Source organism: Meriones unguiculatus, chromosome 10, assembly GCF_030254825.1.
Source record: "Meriones unguiculatus strain TT.TT164.6M chromosome 10, Bangor_MerUng_6.1, whole genome shotgun sequence".
Classification (NCBI taxonomy): Eukaryota; Metazoa; Chordata; class Mammalia; order Rodentia; family Muridae; genus Meriones; species Meriones unguiculatus.
In genome coordinates this window covers 88540529-88560780 of record NC_083358.1, presented here as the reverse complement: position 1 = coordinate 88560780, position 20252 = coordinate 88540529, and the positions used below count along the sequence as shown (strand labels likewise).

Below are 20252 nucleotides of genomic sequence, written 5' to 3'. Positions count from 1 at the left end.
AAATGAGATCTTGAAGATTTAAAATTGTCTATATAACATAGGCAAGTATAGATATTTTATTTCTTAAATTGTGATATAGCTAAGAAAAAAGTATGAGCCAACCTGCTTTCTGAAGTCATACATAGGAGGTGAATTACCCAAAGAGTAGAAAAGTTGTCTTAAAAAAAGAATAGACCAATTCTTACAATTACCATGTACTAAGGAACTTGTCAGTGAAAATGACAGAGCAATTTAAAGGAAAATAGAATGTTAACTGTTGGAGAACAAAGCCAAGGAAAAGAAAGGTATTTTAAGAGATCACATTTGCTGTGTAATGCTAATTTTTTTTTCTCCCAACAGTTTTAAAAATCAAAATCTACGGTGTATATCAGTTTTGGTGACATATTTATGCAGTTCACCATGGCATCTTATCTAGGACAGGTTGCTTTCTTGCTTCTAGCATGCTGGTAATAAAAACACAATTCCTCCCCACAGGGGAGCATTCACTGTGCTCTCCACCTGGTAAAACACGTGTTGGTTTCATCTTGGGCCTATTCCATGGCCACGGTGGATTCAGAATCCTGGAAGATCCTCTAAGAGCAGCGGCATCTTTATAATGGTCAGTCAACACACACAGCACAGTCGCACGCTTTGCTTACTGTTTATTTTATTTTTTTTCATAATTATCTATTGAGAGCCTGCACACTCACATGGCCATTGTGCAGGTTTTAATTAAACAGAGATCTTAATCTAGTGATATTCTTTCTCATAGAGAAAGGTGGATAAAAATTAAGAAGGAACCTTGGAAAATATTACATTGTCTAAAGAAGAAAGTAGTAGTATTTAAGCTCCTGAATTCTCTATACCTTAGATAAGGCCTCGCTTAGATGTATGCAACTGAAAAAAGTAATGTATGATGATTTCAGAGAGGCAGGCTTGGCAGAGAATTGGAGGCAAGGGCAGGAGCTGGGATTTTACACAAAGTAAAATTGGAAACATTTGGAGAGATGAAACAGTGGTACAGAGGAACCCAAAATCTCTTTTACCAAGGTCATTGTGAGTATGGGATGGAGGAGAGACTGCAGGAGTTCTAAAGTAGGAAAAGAGTGAAACTTTGAATGCCCTTGAAAACTTGGCAAAATGTGAATTCGTATGTAGTGGATGTAAGACACTTGTTTAAGTGTACAGCGCAAACTACACGGGGAGGGAAGAACCATCAAATTCAAGTGACTTGAATTCCCGCGAATGCAGGGTAGACCTAACTATCCAGCCAGCAGAGGATATAGCTGTCGTGTGGCACAGAACTAAAGCTGTAGAGAACTCACTGATTTTGGGTGTAGTTGTCCAGACATAACAGGAATTCAGTGGCTCATCACTGAAGAAGGGAGAAAGGTTGGCTTCAGGGATTTGCAATCCAAGTAAGGCCAACAGGACCATTCCCTGAGAAGAATGTTGTAGAAACCTGAGAGAGAGTGATCAAAGATACAGCTATTCAAAGTGAGATGTTTCTTTGTTCTTTAAGGACTGTAATGTGCTATCTGGGTGGTAAAAGTTATGAGAAGGAAGGAGGGAGCTCCAGCCAGAGCCACAGGATTGTTTAAGCGTAAGAAGCATCCTCATTTTGGAGGAACTATACTTGCACAAACAAATTCAAAGTTATATTGGTTTTGCTATAAGGAATGCCACATGAAGTCAAAGAACATAATTATGCAAATTGTTCAAAGGAATATTTTTTAGATAAGAACTCTAAACTAAGAAATTTAAGAGCTATTTTGACAGATAGCCCCAAATCATAGACAATGAGGAATTTAGGGCTGGGGCAACGGCTTCGTGGATGAAGTGTTTGGTGCAAGTATGAAGATCTGAATTTGATTCCTATCACCTATATAAAAAATATTCGAGTGTGGCCCTTGCTGTAATCCCAATGCGGTGGAGAGAGGAGCTGGGAGTATCTCCTGCCTTTGAGATGCACTATCTACCTCCTGGCTCGTGAGAGAACCTGACTCAAAAAGCAAGGTGGAGAAGCTGGGGAGATTGCTTGTCAGACAAAAGCACTTACTGAGCAAGCATGAGGATCACCATTGACAATCTCTGTGATCCTTGTAAAACCACACAGAACCCACAGGAAAGCTGACTGCAGTAGCCACCCCTGTAATCCCAGTGATCTGACAGAAAGATAGGAGGCAGAAACAGGAGAATCCCCAGATGTTCTCAGGCCAGCTGGCCAAGGTTCCAAACTCAAGGCTACCTTTTGACCTTCCCACAAGTGCTGAAACACACCTATACCTGCCTGCGTACATTCAGTCACACATAAACACAGAAGGAGGGGGGAAGGAAAATAATGAAGTGGAGAATGAGGAACAACTCAATATACAAGTCTAGATCCCACATATATGCACACGGATGTTCATACACACACATGAACACATGCACAAAATATGAAATTTCGATGAGAATTTAAACTGGAAAAATATTAATAGGTCAAAATAGTTTTATTAAGGTTGCTGAAAAAGTTGCCAATGCACTGTGATGAAGACATTTTCATGTCCCTGTTATACAAAATTTAATCACATTCTTTGGCTTTTTTTTGTGTGTAAATAATACAGGCATTTCCTCAAAATATTGACAATAATAGTATCAAAAATACAGTATGAAGTTTTACGATTTATAAAATCAGTTTTGTCTTAATTGTAACATATCTGGAGTAATAAAGAACCTCAAAAACAGGTTATAAGACATTTTTGGTCTCAATAAAAGAGCAGGTTGAATGAGCATTTCCTCCTACTTCCTTCAGTCACCCTAAATAAAAGCATTAAGTTTTCCTGTCTCTGTTACTTTGTCATAGTATGTTTCTTTTTTCCCCTTCCTCTACCAGGGCTAACAGGCTGATTTTCATAGAACTCCCATCTTAACCAGCACCCTGGTAATAGCGAAGCATGTGAAGAGTTTTTCCAATGACACTCATGACTGTTGTTTTAACATGTTGACCCATGTCTACATGCCATACGCTCTGCAAACATGTGTCAGTTTCCTATAGTGTTCATATCTCAAAAGTGACATCTTGTAAATCTTTGCATTACGGGACACTTTCAATTAAAAAAAACACACAAATATTGTTTCATATCTTTCCCCCTCTGCAATTTTTTCTGTTCTCTGTTCAGAGCTGAGGTGCCCATTTCCTACATTTCATATATAGCTTCATTAAAAGACTTGTTCATTTGCCTTTGATTATAGATATTTGTATCTTGCTAGTCTCATCCTAAGATCAGGAATCGGAATGTCAGATCATTATATAAATCAGTGTTTTGGAGATGTTCACTAAATGCTTGAGGGATTTAGCTGAAAGAGACCAGGAGGTTACTCTCAAAGGAAGTAGAATATAATTTGTTTACAGTGTTTAGCTTGTGGTCAGGTCTATGGCACTCATGTAAGGTACTGAGCTGATCTTAACAAACTTTTAGATACCATTGCACTTTGACTTAAATCGGAATTTATTGAGCATAGTCACACTTAGAGAGATGTGGATGCTGATTTTTACCTAGATGTTTCCTCCTACTTGTCTGATTTCATTTCAGTTACTTCACTGGGAATCTCATGGTATATTTTAGGATAAAGACTCTGCCCCAGATACGTTAAACAGTGAGTTTGATGCCTGCTTGGTAAGGCCAATAATTGAATCCTGTTCTGTTAAATTCCTGGAATCCTGTGCCCCCATTGCATCTTCACTGCTGCTCTGTCACATATGGCCATCTGGCACTAGCCTAATGCTTTTCAGGAAAAGATAGCCCCAGGAGTCAACGACCATGTCAGCTCAAATGACAGAAGGTTAGAGGGAGCCATGTGTGCAAGGGGCTTGAGCAACAGCAAGAACGGGGGATGCTCGACACTTTTTCCAAACCGCAGTCCTACTAAGACTATTCCCAGGTCTTGGAGGTTCTTTGTGTAGCTTCTCCAAAGCCGTCCTTGTTTGTATTTGTTTTGGTGATATCTTAGGAACTTAGGGTGAGGGCTGGCTTTGTCTCCATGTTTACGTTCCTTACTGAATTCTTTCAATATATCAGAAATTGGGCACACTGAAGGCTCTGAAAGGTTTTTAGAGCTTCTGGTTTATTGCCTCCTCACTGTGATGTCCTGAGGATGCCTGGATCGCAGCCGTCATCATTCATTATTATAGAAATTGCCCATTTGCCTATCTTTCCTATTCAAACAGCAGGGTTTTTAGAGCAGAGACTCTGTTATGTTTACTTCTTTATTCCTGATATATTAATGGTGCCCCATATAGAATAAGTTACTTCCTCTGTTGATGATCTGAAGGAACATGACATACATATACACCAACAGAAATATTTCTTATTTTGAATTTCTTACGGTTTGTTTGAGCTCTAAAAGGTTTTTTTTTCCTCTAACAATTTTCCTAGTATTCAAGAACACAAGAAGCTTGAATTGGATCCTCCCAATAGGTTAATAGGAAATAGCCATCATACCTAATATATATATATATGTTACATCTAATGGAAGAAAATCTGTTCTATGTCATTATGCCTGAATATAAACTACATTTCTGTAACTCTAAGAAGACTAATTACAACCACTGACTGATTTAATAGCAAAGCTTTATATAATTCTTAGTGGCTGCTTTTATTACTTGAATATTGATCTAGCATGAAGCTTGGGGGCTGGATTTTGTAAAAGCATCAGCCTTAACTCCAGGCACTGAAGATTGACTTCTCATATATGATTAGACACTGAAGTATGTGCATTGTCTTGGAAATAATTTTGTTCTTGAAACCAAATTAGAGATGAAGACCTGAGGCTGGGGACCAGTATTTCATGTGTTGAAAGTAATTGCTTTGTAAATCCTTTCATATGGGCATAATTTCTCTTTCCCTGTAACATACAGCTGACTTTCAAAAATATGGTGCTGATAGCAATATAATGCTCCTGATATTTGACAGGTACTATGTTCAGAAAATCTACATGGCTCATTTATTTAAGAAGAAGCTACTATTACAGATGTCTTATGGATAAAAGAACAGAGCACAGAGAAATTACATGATTTTTTTTTTTTTTTTTTGTAAAGGTATTCAGCTTGGTAGCTGGATTGCGAACTCAAGCCGTTTGACTCCTGGGTTCATATTTATAGTTGCTGTGTCCTTTCTTAAAAACATCCACCAGTGACCTATCCTTTCTCCAAATCACTGAGTAACATTAAAATTAAATATGGGACTTTAAAATTAATTTAAAAAAATAATTTAAAACTTTAAAATTAAATATGTTTTTATACCATCTACTGGGTAGTGTTGAGCAAATATTTCTTGACATATTCTAATTAAAAGGAAGGTGAGCATATACTCAGAGAGAGAGAGAGAAAAAAAGAGAGAGAGCAGTGTTTTCACTTCGAATTATTGGTTTTGTTCCAAAAGAGAAACAATACAGACATCTACCAAATATTCTAGTTTTCTCTCTCTGTTAAACAAATAGTCCACAGGATTTTCTCATAAATGATAAAATAAGCCTATGTATGGTTTTAAAATGAGGGCTCGTTGTAAACCACACACATTGACACTAATCTTCAGTCTTCCAATAGTCTAGAAGACAATGTTCCTGCTATAGAATTCACTGTAATTTACCTTACAGGTAACAATGTCTCCACAAAGTAAATATGAGAGTTACTAAAAGGCTATGGGCTGGAGATAGCTGTGTGGTAGAGTGTTTGCACAGATTTATACAAGAACCTGGGTTTTTTTGAGTCCAGTACTAGGGGGAAAAATAAAAAAATCAAATGTTTCCACAATCAGCCTTATTTTATTTCATCTACTCAATAACAATTAACTGAAAAATTTCTTCCTGGTAGGAAACCCTTCAGTAATGCTTAGATATCATTTCCATCCAAACTAACCAAGAGGAACATCCTAAGCAATCAACAAATAATGTATTTAATGGGTGGATAGATGGTCATGAAATTATAAAATAAATCAACCCTGGAACATCATTTTGACATCTCTTATTTAACAGAGTATAATTGGCTCTGTTGCGACTCCATGTCTGAGAAGCCAATATCTGAAGCCAGAACCCTCTGAGGTTGCAGGTTACCTGTGACCAGTCTCTAAGCACAGGCTTTTGGTGTGGTATTAAATTGTGACAATGTGTTCTCACATATTTCCATTGTTCCCACTTTAAACAATATTTGTCTGTTAATTATACTGATATTTTTCTTTACTTTTACTAAAACTGAATTGATTTTAATTACTCATATTTATTTTTCTCAGTAGTAGGCCTAATGGGTTGTTCAACTTTAAAATAGTCAGAGCCCATTTTGTTACGACAAGCAAGTGATTAGCCTTTCTCTTATGTTGATTGACGTTTTTTTTTTCCCTGATTTAAAAACAACCTAGCAAACGGTAATGGACCTCAGTGCCAATTGTTTCAGGGTCTAATTACTCACAGAGGGGAAAAAACATACACAACTCAACATTAATTATGTCACACTTAGCATTTTTCCCTTGGCATTCAACATTTCCAAACCCACTTGACCAGAAAGAAATTATTCCTTTGCATAGTTATCTGTAATTTCAGTTCTAACTGATTCTACAAGGTACCTTAGAGAACAGAGAGGCTCATAGCCCTCACAATTTAAATACAAAATTTCTACTTCCTTATCACATGATGATAGGACATCACTGGTCCATTTTCTTTTCTTTCTTTCTTTCTTTCTTTCTTTCTTTCTTTCTTTCTTTCTTTCTTTCTTTCTTTCTTTCTTTCTTTTGTGTGTGTGTGTGTGTGTGTGTGTGTGTGTGTGAGAGAGAGAGAGAGAGAGAGAGAGAGAGAGAGAGGAGAGAAAGAGAGTGAGAGGGAGATGCATGTATGTATGCATGTGCCTGTGTGGATCAACACACAGGGTGTGTTTGCATGTGGAAACCAGAGGTTGCTGTTGAGAATCATCTTCCATTGCTCTTGCACCTCACTCACGGATACAGACTCTCAATCAAACACAGAATTCACTAATATGGCAAGTGTTGCTAACCAGCTTGCTCCGTGGAATTCCATGTAAGTTGCTTGCCATTCCCACTGGACATTTTTCTGGGCATCTGAGAGGCCAATCCTGTTCTTCGCACTTTTGGGAAAATGTTTCAACTTCTGAGTCATCTCTTCATTCCCCTAATAGTTGTGTTTTCTTTTTTTTAATTTTTATTTTTCTTTTTAGTTACATTTTGTTAACTCTGTGTCCCAGCTGTATCCCGCTCCCTCATTCCCTCCCCAACCCCACACTCCCTCCCTGGTCTCCTCCCTGCCCCTTTCCAAGTCCACTGATAGGGGACCTCCTCCCCTTTCATTTGACCCTGTTTTATCAGGTATCTTCCTAGTTGTGTTTTAAAGTGAGTCCCTAGACTTCTCTGTGCCAGACTATATAAATGAAAGTTTACTAGTGAACGAGAGTTAATATCTGCTCTTAACCTTTGTTTGAGAATTACATGAGACAACCACACATAATTAAAAATTATATTAATGAATACTGGGAAATTCAGTTATTTTATAAATATTTTAAAAATCATATTCTTATTTCCTCCAGTGTTTTCTTTCCCCTTTGTACAAGACTCCACTGATATCAAGTGAAGAAACTGTGAAATTATATGTGAACAGTTTGGCAATGGGATGGGAAAATGTACTTTTTTAGTATTTTTATCTTTGGATGCAAGTACGCTGCATCAAAAAATAAACAAATAAAAGGGTAACAATTCAGGAAAGGAGAAGATCCGGTTATGACTGCTTTAACGTGCTGTTTGATATGATGCCATAAAAGACACTGGGAAATGGGTACGAATGTCTACATGCTGAGTTAGAAAGACCTGCATGAGCTGTTCTTATTCAGACCAGAACACAGAGTGGGGACATAGTGGAAGGACAGGCAGAAAGGTTTTAAGAGCCAGAAGCTGGAAAGGACTATTGAGAAATAGCGCCTTCTAGACATTACAGGGCCACTCTGTCATGAGCTCCCAGCAGTTGTGGGTACCTGCTCAAAGTTCAAACCAATCAAAATCCCAGCACAGATGTAGGAGCTCACAAGGTCCTAGCTGAGGAAGTATTGATTGTTGATGGCCTAGGGAGGATTAGTCAGTTTTCTTCACAGCTGTAGCCCCTAGTAGGTTGACTGTGCGCCACATGGAAAACACTAACTGACCTCAGTATGTTATTCTTGTTATTTTTATAGTGATATGAAGTTGGAAGGAGCTTCATAGTGGAAAGTGACTAGGAGGAACTGGAGTGGGATGTGGGGACGGACCTAATCAAAGCTCATTATATTCGTGCATCAAATTCTCAAAATAAAATATACTTAATAAAATAATTCTAGAAATATAGTTTCTAGAAAAGAGCACTGCAACGGAACTCAGAAAGTCTTGGCCCTATTCTTGTTCTGATATGGTCAATACATACCTTGAGGTAACTAACTTTTTTCTTGTACCTGAAAGATTCAAGTCAGATCAGATGTTTTTGGATTATGGAGTTAATTCTTTAATAAGAATTTATAATTTTGTACTTTGTGTGAGAGTGTTTGCTTGAGAGAGTGCCTAGGCTTTTGTACACTGTAGTGTACACACATACGCACCGAGGGGATACTTGTTCTGTAACTGACGTTTGAAATACATTTGCAGCATAGCACACAACCACTGTGCCTCAGGTGCAAGTCACCTTAGACAACCTGAGTGCCTAAAGAGGTCTCCAAGGTTCATGCACAGGTTGGATCTCCAACAAGCTTGTATGCATTCACCCCTACCTCCAATTTTCCTAAGATCTCCCTCCTAACCCTAGTTGGCTTAGCCTCCCTTTGTTTCTACTTACTAAGTGGCATTTACCCAGCTCTATCACTTTGTGAGCCTATTCTATCCATTCCACCTCCTTAAACTCTCGGTTCCATGTCTCCCCTTCCATCCTGCACATAGCTCCTCATTAATTTCTGGCCCAAGTGCGCAATCATTATAGGTTCAAAATATCCATGCCAGAAGGGAGCCACTTATCACCCAACAGAAAAACAGAACCAGCAAACCGAATTCACTAGTTAAATGCACAGAAAACTTCTATTCTTCAGAGCTGACAATCTCGATCAGACCTCCAATCTGATGAAGTGAGCCAGATCAAAGAGAGGTGTGTCTATTTGATTTGTCACTTAATCCAGCATCAATCCTGGAAGCATGTATGGCACAACATGCAGTCACAGTGTGTGAGCAAAATGGGCCTGTACTCAAGTACTGGCTTCTTCCATTGCTTGTAATGTCTCTGGTAAAGATATTTATCTATTTGAGCTACAATTTTCTGACTTTTAAAAGCAGAGATAATAATGCCTTATTTGAGGCGAGGCATAATCCCAGAACTTGGGAGGCTAAGGCCGGAGGATTCAAATTTGAGCCAAGCTTGGGCTATAAATTGAGATTCTGTCACACAAGCCAAAAACAAAAACAAAAACAAAAACAAAACAAGAACAAATTACCTCCTTACTGTGATGGGTCTGAGGACTAGGAATAATGTAGCCAGAACTTCTGCCACATGAAGAACGCTTGAGATTCACCATCCTTCGTTATTATTATGGCTAAGGTCATTGCCACCACCATCATCAACAACACTACCATTATAGCTCTCCTTGATGTTGATAGAAGTGAACTAATATCTTCCTGGTATAAAAATGAAGAAGCGATTTTACTCTTGGGGGAAAGACAGAGGTCATGCCTAGGCAGAGAAGAGAGACATCACTGACAGACAGAAGGGTATATGCTTAGTTCTTGGTGTTGCAGGAGTGTCCTCATGGAACTCTATGTCTAGAATTTAGAAATCTATTCTTTCCTCTCTCTCTCTCTCTCTCCCTCTTGCATCAATTTGTGGATTGTAACCGGCGGGGGAGGGGCGATTTGCCATCTCATCTCACTTGGCAGGGTTTAGAGTAGTTTTTGAGAAGACTATCTCTATCTGATCCAGAAAAGAAGGGGAAATTCACAGTTACTATCTTGGTACATGGAAACGCTGAAATGTTGTGATGCTATTTTTCTAGCTGATATTAATGTTCTTGTAAAAGAAAATAAACCATATTTCACAGAAAGATCAAATAAGCTACATAAACTTGAAAAACTGATATGGAACACAGAAATGTTGTGGGTTCATGTTAGTTAAAGTTAAAGCAGAAATTTCTTTTGAAAACTTTCACAAAAGAAATAATTTCATTTTATTTTAGGTTAAAAAGCAGGCGTTATGTAATGTTTCTGATTCTCTTTTAAATGCCAAGTGAGAAACATGATTTTTCTCACACTTTCAATGCTTCTATGTGTCTGCATGCAGAGTTCTGAGCATGTGTCTGAACTTACATAAAACTAAAGTTTTCAGTCTTTGCTTTGTGGAAATCCCCTTAAAAATATATGAATACACATTAAACATTGATTCTACTTTCACAGGTATTATCTCACAATTGAAAAGTATGCTAAAAAATTGGACAATGTTTAAATAAAAATAAATCTGTCACCCGTTTATTTTATTTTCATAATTTTCATTTTGAAGACTTTATAAACAGTTTATTATGTATTTATATTATATATTGAATGATCTTTGAGCAGCGTGACTAATGAGAAGAAATTATAAGCCTTTGCGCAGGAGAATTGTTATTGAGCTTAACAAAAAGGGTCCACCCAAACTACCAGACTCATTGGTTGTAATACTGGCTGATTAAACCTGGAAAGCCTTCACCTAATGCTAGCTTTGCTCTCAGGTACAATTACAAAAATAGATGATACAGCTATCACTTGGAGAGTTCTTTGCAAATTAAAATTCAAGAGAATGTTGGTCTACTTTTGGTTGAATATAATATTGTATTAGCTATGTGCTTGTTGAGGGACGTTCCATGGCTGATCTTTCTTTTCTCCCACTGAACAGTGAAAAACTGAATTATCCAACAAATTCATAAAGTAGGGTGCCTTTCTAGAAGTCATCTTGTCTTGCAAACTGTCACAGGATTTTACTGTTAACCACGAACCTCCTATTCAGCTAAACCAAAGATGAAAGGAAAACAAAACAACAACAAAACCCCAAACATTCTGCCCATCAACTCACTATTGGGTGTGGTTGCAAACCAGGACAGGATTGCTGGAACTTTGAAGCTGAACATTGTGACTTGTGCCCGCAGGATCATAGAGGTACTTTACTAGAGTAAGTGGGCCAGAGCCTCCTGCTCCTTGTGTAGCCTGAGGCCCCCAGCTGCTGGTTAGTGAGACAGCATGAGGAGTGCACACTTTGTGTTGGGTGTCTTTGTGTTGGGTGTCTTCCAGCTGAGGACAGCTGAGCTGAGGAAGCCTGTCTTCCTCCAGAGAGCTCTCTCACCTTTGACAACAGGCTCACCTCTCACCACATCTCCCTCTTTTGTTGTTGCTTGTTTATGCGCTTGCTTGCTTTTTGAGTCAGGGTCTCAGAATTGTTGTTCTGCCTGACCTCAAACTCCTGGATTCAAGTAATCATCCCACTCCAGCGCCCAAGAGCCTTCTTCTTGTTTTTAGTAGAGGGAAACAGAGTAGGTAACTTTTCCTGTGTGTATATTCTCTCAGTAAGTAGAGTAAGTCTAAGGTGGTACCCATTCTGCCCCAACCTTTGCTTTATAAACTTGGCTGTGTTATTTAATTTCTATTTTAAAAATCTAGGTGACCTCTCTTATTGAAAAATTACATTTATTTACTCATTGTGTACGTATGTATGTATGTTGCACATTATAATTTAGAGGTCAAAGGGTAGCATGTGGCTTCTAACCTTTCTGCCATGTTGGCACCATGGATTGATGTCAGGTCGTTGGGCTTGAGCCATCTCACTGATTCATTGGTTTCCTTCTAAAACAGAAACACTGAAGACTGAGCAAGAATGTGCATGTTCTTCTAAAGGCTTTATAAATAAAGGTCATAATTCCTATACAAAGCTAGGAGAGCTCCACTGTCCCTACCCATGACCAACATTGCAGACTGAGTCCAGGGAAATTGTGAAACTCAATTGCCTTCTAGAACGTTGGGAGGAGATGACTTCTGGGTAACAGTGTGAACTAATGAGGTGGACCTTGTCCAACCTAGCAATGAGAGATCCACTTTAGGTCAAGGGCAGTTGTAAAAGAGGAAATGAAACAGCACAATGTACCCTCCTTAACACTGGTGTGATGCTTTAGTCACAGAGTATATTCCATAGCTAAGAAAGAGACATCTTACGTTCTATTGCACGTGAGTATGTAAATGTGAACATTGAGACCACATGATTTTTAACGTAGAGAAGGAAATGTGCAATGAGAGAGCTAACATGGTCAAAATTACCCACTGCATGGCACAGGTGATGTTTGAACCAGGTCAATCTATCTTTAAGGTCCATTTTGTTCCCAATCAACCAAATGTTGCTATTTTCTTTCCAGAATTGCATCTAGGTTGATTTTTAACCCTCTGTGGTCCCAGTGAAATTTACCAATTAAGTTTCTTTGTGTCTCATCAGTACTGTGAACAGCAATTTAAAATGGTCCAAATGTCTTCAAGAAAGACAGCTTTGTTCCCTCTATCAGAAGACCTCAATATTTTTTTCCCTGAATACTGGCCCTTTCATACTTTGTATATTACTTCAATTATAATATCTATGCTGATATGTGATGGAAGGAGATTTACTTTTATTTTGTCAATCTATCATAATTCTTGGGATCTTGGGGAACTATGTCCCAAAGCCAAGTGTCACTCTTCTAGTGCCTTTTATTGACATGTTAATTCAAGCTCCTCCGTTTATTCATCTTGTAATAGAGACTCATCCTGCAAAGATTCATCCCACTAGCTACAGAATGAGTCATTCCTAAGGATCTGAGTGGTGTTTCCTGCCAACTCCTAAATAGCTGGAAGACTGATGCTTTCTCCCATCATCTGCAGTCTCTTTAGGGGTTCATCATGCATTTAAGTTTCAGGGAGATAATTTGCAATCCAATTTTGTACATCTCTATTAGAAGTCTATTACCCCCCTCCCCCCAATACAGTGCAATAGATGCTCATTTAAACTCTACGAAGCAGGCACAGTAATAAATGCCTGTCATCCCAGTATATCGAAGGTAGACAGGCAGAAGGGTCAGGAACTCAAGGCCAGTCTTGCTAATAGTTATTTAAAGCAAGCTTAGGCTGCATGGCACCACATTTCAAAACACAAACAAACAAAAAAACAAAAGAAGAAAGTATAAACAAAACCAAGTCTTATAATAAACTCAGTGATTGTCTTCAAGTGATCTTTCTGTAACTTGTCTTGAAATAAATTCATAGGGGGTGTTGGAGTGGATCAAAGTGGAAGTCATGATTTATACTCCCGGAAAACAAGTAACACTTGTAAGATGTTTGTTCCTGAAGACACCATTCCCATGAATTAAAAACAAAAACATTTTTCTTTTAAAATCCTAGGTCACAGGACATGTATTCCATGAGAGGTTCCTTAAGAGTCTGTGCTTGGATTCCTTAAGGGGGCAATTCAGTTCTTTTGCTTGTACCTCCACTCAGGAAGTGTTCCTAGAAGCCATACAGCTGTCTTCTGCTGTTGTCAGCTTCCAGCTGACCTTAGGTGAGTATGTCTTAGAGACAGACCCAAAAAATCATTAATTTCTCCCCAATAAATATAATAGACTTAGATGTGATTAAAAATGCTTTATCAAAAAACACCACTAAAACAGACTAGCAATGCCACAAGTGGTCTAGCCACTGTTCTGGAAGGCAGGAATCCCAGTTTTCTACTCCCTTATTCTGAATCTTCTGGGCCCACATTTTTCAATCACCTATGTGATAGTCTCAAGTTTTCTTGTTAAAAAAAAAGGACAACAAATGAAACAATGATTTTAAGCAAATAGGGTTCTCTTCTCTCTGTCTCTCACTCTGCTTCTTTCCTATAGGTCCTAGATAAAGGGGTCACAGGTCATTTCTCTGAAACTTAGGCAGGTCACAGACATCTCTCTTAAAACTGAAATCATTTAAAATCATATGGTTCATAAAAGGAACTCCCAGATATATAGTATTCTCTAAGGACAGGCTTAGTTTCAAGACAGGACAAGTTTCAAGACAGTAGCTCTTCCGCAACCCAGATAAATCCTCTCAGTCATCAAATACAGAATCTGCTCTGTACTTGGAAGTGGGAACCTCCATGTTTGGCTGAAAAGACAACGAAGGAAGGCTATTTATAGTGCAGCAATAGTTTAAAATTCTCTATTCAACCTGAGATGTAATTACATGGAACAGTTTTACACTGAAAACCGTTAGATTTTTCTAAATGTATGCAACACATCCCCTCTCCACCTGTAATTTAGCAAAACCTTTGCTTACAAAAAATGTCTTCCGAATGCAATGGATCACAGTACATGGAATCCTGTACCTGTCAATCTTTACACCCCTCCCATTAACTGTTCCTCCCTCAAATGCTGCATTAGGTAAGTCATAGAGATTCATTATGAGTGCAACCCATGTAAATTGCTTAACTGTAATGCTGCTCAAGTCAGAATAAAAGCACGGATGCAAATAATGTGAACCCACATGATGTCATACATTTAAAACATATATCCACACGTTTAGGCATGTATCCGCACTGAGCTATATACATATATAGGAATATATGTATGCATCCGTGCACACACCCACACACCATGGCAAAGGGCTAGTAAGTAGACTGATTACTGACATCTAGAAATGACCCAATTTTAGAAGCAGACGAAGTACCATAGCAACTGTAGTAGGAGAAGGGTTTGGGAGGGTTAATAAAAGCCACCAATGTAACACCACATCTCTGTTCCTATACCTCAGACACAGCTATATGCATTTGAATACCCACCAAAAGCTCACAGAGTTCTAGATACAGTCAGCAAATTGAAAAACACAAATTCCAAAATACAGGCATCATGGCCCCTCCGGGGCACTGATGGACGCTATGCACACTGGCGCTACAGGGTTGAAAACTAGACTCATACTCTCACAGGTATCTCTTCCCGGAAGGCCACCCAACAAGCCACCCCTAGTGACAGCCAGCCTGTGCTGGCAGGTGTTCTCAGGCGGACCCAGGGGAGCTCTGGAGAAAAACCTGTGGGGGAAAGGAGAGGGTCCAGCATTTGGGGAGGGCAGAGAGGCGCACTCCGCCCTGGTGCTCCGGTGTGGTCGCCAGCCCTACCCAGGACCCGAATTCGCTGTCCGGAAAGATCTGCATTATGCCAGGGCGCTGGGCCAACTCACCTCAACGAAATAAAAACAGGGCAGGAGAGTGACGCTGTCCTTGATCACTTTGCCCTTTGGCCTCTCCTTCGCCGACATCCCGGCCGCCTGCCGGGGCTCCGCGTCCTCCCCCGGGCGAGGTGTGCACCGCGCGGCCGAGGCGAGCTGCCTGCTCCAGCCACAAGCGCCCGGCGCCTCTGATGTCACATTCCCCGCGGGCACCGCTGGAGCCAGCGCGCTGCATGCAGCGCCCCCGCCTTCTCCCCGCCCCTCTTTGCAGTAAGCCCGCGGTTCCCGGAGCCGCAGGTCTCCTTCCTTCTTCGGTCCTGCTTTAAGCCCGGGGTTGTGCTGGCAAGGGATAGGCAGCCGCCTCCTCCAAGCTGTTGCTGCGATGGCTTCCCCTCCCTGTCACTCTCCCTGGGCTCTCCACCGAGAGGCTCCTCTGCTGGCTGCAGGAGCCTGACGTCAAAAATAGGGAAAAGTGGGGGAAGCACTCCCGGTTTGTGCAGAAGCTAGACTGAGGAGCCTGGGCACCTGGTCTCAGGCGATCGATCACCTACCTGGGGCTCCCCTTGCCTTCCTGGAGAGCAGAAGCCTGCTCAGCACCCCTGTCCGTAGCAATAAAAGAGATCACCTCCTGTGCGGAATTAAAACTCGGACTTCACACTGACAAGTAGGCCATGGAGGGGACTCACTGGGAGCTGGCTGCTACCCAAGTGTGACAGCCCTATCTCTAGGGAGATAACTGCCAGGGAAGCACTGAGAGAAGCTGGGAAGCAAAGTGAGGGTTTCCTGCATCTGAAGAGTCGGGGTGGACCGGGCATCCTCATTGGCCCTAGAGCCCAGAAAATGTTAACCTCACTCTTATTCCCCAGTACAGCGTGGGGATAACAGCTATGGAAGCGAGACTCCACCGGGTTGGCAGGGTCCATGGTTGCTCTCAACTTTGCGATTCTTTTTGCGGAAGAAAAACTCCATGAACACAAAGCAACGCATGCGGATGATCAGCCACTTCTGTGACTATCTGTTCTAGCACCTCCGCCGTCTCCCTGCCAACCACATGACTCCGAATCCCCAGCCTTCTTTTCAGCTGTTTTGTTTCATTGCTGCTCCAGTGGAGTTTGCAAGGGGCTACATTGCTAACATTTATGTTTCGCTACTCATTCAGCGTCTTGGCCCAACTCATTCTACCAGGATTAGGTTTCAGAGCCCTGCAGTGCAGTTGCTCATTTCTTGCCACTTATGCACCCTACTCATGTAGGGAAACTCTATCCCCAGGTAGATGTTTCTCCGAACAGCTAACTACAGCGGAATAAAAACCCAACACGTGATCTTGGGGCCATAGCTCTAAGCCTCCCCACCTCACAATCCTGTTTCCTTTTTGGTTGGTCACGGTTCCGTCTACCGGTCATGGTTCCATGCATACCTTCTCCTAACTTCTCAAAGGCCACAGAATCAGCTGACTTTACCTCACTCAGAGAACTGGAAGCTATAGAAAAAGACTGTTCTGGTCTTCAAAAAAGAGTACTTTCCCTCCTCCACAGCTGCCACCATGTCTTGCTTTGACTGGCAGAAGAAAAAGTTTTGCCCTACAATCTTCAAGCCTTCCCTTCTTAACCCTCATAAGGACTTCAGAAAAACAATCACTCATTTCCCACCATTCCCCCAACCCCCTGAGTTCTTTATTTTATCCTGAATCTTGATGGTCATTCTGATTGTTGGATTTCACCGAGTCCTGGGCCTGATGGTGAGGGCATCCCAGTCTAGCTTCAAAACCTTGATCTTACTGTACCTATTTGTTTATGAACACAGTTTGTAAACTTCACTTCATGCTTCCGCTCCAAATTTGGCTACTTGGTAAATTTTCTTAGGCATACTAAGTAACAGTCACAAGTCAAGGCTTCTGTTCCTTTCATCTTTTTCTTCTTTCTTCTTTTTCTCCTTTTTAATGTTTGTTTATTTATTTATTTTACCTTTATGAATGCTTTGTCTCTATATATGGCTACATACCAGAAAAAGGTCATTGAGCCCCAGTATAGACGGTTGTAATTCACCATGTGGTTGCTGGGAACTGAACTCAGGCCCTCCAGGATCGCAGAGCAACCACTCTTAACTGTTTACCCATCTCTGCAGTCCCATTTTTTCCTTTCATATTCCTTTATTTCACTTTTAGAACTTAATATTACTTTAATAGTTCATCTACTATTTCACCCATAATGATGCTTTTATTTGTAGATGAGGAAACTGACTGAGTTGTTGAGTTAAAATGTCCCTCTCCAATACTTCATTAGGGTGTCCCTTTCCATCACCCAGTCCTTTCTCTTATCAGCACCTACAAAGCTATATAATGAGCTCTGTTGAAGACTTTGTCTTTTAGAAAAAGGCAATAAATTCTCACACAGTCTTTTCAAGTGCTTCAAGTAGGTTGATGCCTTGGAAATGATATTGCTGAATTAAGTTAAATAAACTTGATGACCTTACAGATAAATGCCATACAAACACTCCAAGGAGAATGTTTATTAAGAATGGGGATGTGGTTTGTGCTTCACTATGGGCATCCAGAACTAATGCAGAAACTACTTTTTTCTTTGTTAGCTGAGAAAGCTGACAGACCGAATAATGATGTCAAGTGTATTTTGGGGGATTTTTTTCTGGGTTATTGGTGCTGTGAAATATTCTTGAATATGTCTTGAAATGTCAGAGAGCTGATTTTGCAGTGAGTGCCCTTTTTCATTGGAGCAAGATTTTCATTGAAAACATTCAAGTTCTGGGAAGCATATTAAACTGCTTCTTCACTGATGAAGGCCTCCAATTAGCACACCTCAAGCAACTTTCAACATCCATGCTCTCTTTCCTAGATGTGAGTTATTCATACAGTGACAATGTGTAGAGCATAGTTCTTAAATTAAGAATGTTTCCTGGTGGCCTCAGTGTTGTAGGTGGTTTGTAAAAATGAGTTTTTAGCTGGCCCTAATTTTCTTTTAGTTTGAACTTAAGTGTTATGTTAATTTACAATTTCATGAGTGAAAGTGTTGAGAAACACAAGCACATAAATTGCCTATTTTTTCCTTCATTGCTACATTATGCAAATGTTTCTCATATACCTTACTGGAGAGGAGCAAACAAAAGCTAATTAAAGTACTAAATGGTCATAGCAGCCCGTCAAAACATCCCATCATTCTTGTCTCTCATATTTATTCTACAAATCTTTTGATTTTGCAACAAATCATTAGGAAGGGAGAAATTTTGTGGGACTCAACTCTAGATAAAGCACTGCAGTAGATCAGTGTCTGTTGAGAGAGGGTGGGTACATATAGGTATTATCTATAAGTATATATAACTATATGTGACATATATTATGTGTATATATTGTATGTATCTTATATGTTATATACGTAATATAACATAAATTACTTTATGAGTGAAAATATTAAGTATATGAGTGTATGTATGTGTAACAATAATAATGAGATTGTGAGTTTTAAAGGGAATGGGGACCCAGGAAGAGTTGGAATGAAAAAGAAAAGGAGGAGTCAAATTGATGCAAATTTATTTCGCATGTATGAAATTAACAAAAAAATACAAAATTAAAATAAGGCATCTTGTTTTGTCCCTAGAAATCTACCTTCAAGCTCTTTCACTTGCTTGTGAAGGTCTTTCACTAGATTCCCCTGTATCAGCCACCACACACATCTCTCCTTCTGCAGATGTGTGTCCTTCCCTCTGATAAGCTTCTTTGAGCCATATGTATGCTGGGTTTACATATTCTCTAAAGCAAAATATTCCCATATGCCGTTCTCTCAGAAATGCACTCAAACGTCACATGGATGATTCTACCCACTCCCTGCAGCTCTGAGTGACTCCTGTCACCGAACACTATCTTTTTTGCTTAAAAATACAATCTGGAACTTGATTATGAACTATTGTTTTTATCATATATAGTCTTATATTTCAAATTAAAAGAAATAGTTAGAAAAATTATCAGTCGCTTTTCTTCTGTCTAACTCCTTGTTTCCATTTCTTTTCTCGTCATTTTGATTTGTCATCATCTCCATGATTTTATAAGAGCTACTTATTTAATTGCCATGATTTCAAATTTTTCTTTCTCTGAGCAAGCTTGTAATTTGGCACCAGGAAAATTTTCCCAAGGTCTAGTAATGGACAGGCTGCTCCTTCATGAAAAATGTTTAAGAAGGGGCTGAGGAGAAAACTCAGTGGGTAAACTGTTTGTTGTATAAGTCTGAGGAACTGAGTTCAGATATTCAGAGCAAACATAAGAGCTAGGCATGGCAGCATGCATCTGTAACCCCATTCTTGGAGATGTCAAGACAGCCAGATTCCCAGAACTTCCACAGCCAGCAATCGATGAGCTTCTGGTTTACTTAAGAGACCCTGTTTTGGGAATCTTATGAAAAAAGTGGGAGTTAGTAAGACCCGGTGGGGACAGGAGCGCCACAAGGAGAGCAACAGATCCAAAAAATCTCGGCACATGGGTCTTCCCTGAGACCAATAGTCCAACCAAGTAGCATGCATGGAGATAACCTAGAACTCCTGCACAGATGTAGCACATGACAGTTCAGTCTCCTAGTGGGTTCCATAGTAATGGGAACAGGGACTGTTTCTGACATGAACTGATTGGCCTGCTCTTGGATCACCTCCCTCTGAAAGGGGAGCAGCCTTACCAGGCCACAGAAGAAGACAATACAGCCACTCCTGAGGAGACCTAACAGACTAGGATCAGAAGGAAGGAAAAAAAGACCTCCCCTACCAGTGGACTTGGGGAAGGGCATGAGCAGAGAAGGAGGAGGAGGAAGGGAAAGGTTTGGAGGGGAGGAGGGAGGGAACTACAGGGGAATACAAAGTAAATAAAGTGTAATTAAAAAAATTAAAAAAGAGACCCTGTTTTAAAAAGTAGGGTGAAGAGTGACAGAGTAATATGTTCATAATTGATCTTTGACCTCCACATATATGTGCATACACAAATATGCACACCTTCATACACATGGACTCACAGTAACTTACACAACACTCTCATACACATACACACACACATAGACACAA

At 40.0% G+C, this 20252-nt stretch overlaps 1 protein-coding gene across 1 annotated transcript in view; it reads right to left on the bottom strand.

Moving 5' to 3' along the window:
* Positions 1–15636, bottom strand: part of Plppr4 (phospholipid phosphatase related 4) — a 37098-nt gene extending 21462 nt beyond the window's left edge. The window contains 2 exon segments of the mRNA XM_021655442.2: positions 15213–15311; positions 15313–15636. Of these exon segments, the coding sequence (XP_021511117.1) occupies positions 15213–15311; positions 15313–15435 (222 nt within the window). The 5' untranslated portion in view covers positions 15436–15636.
* Positions 15637–20252: the final 4616 nt, after the last annotated feature.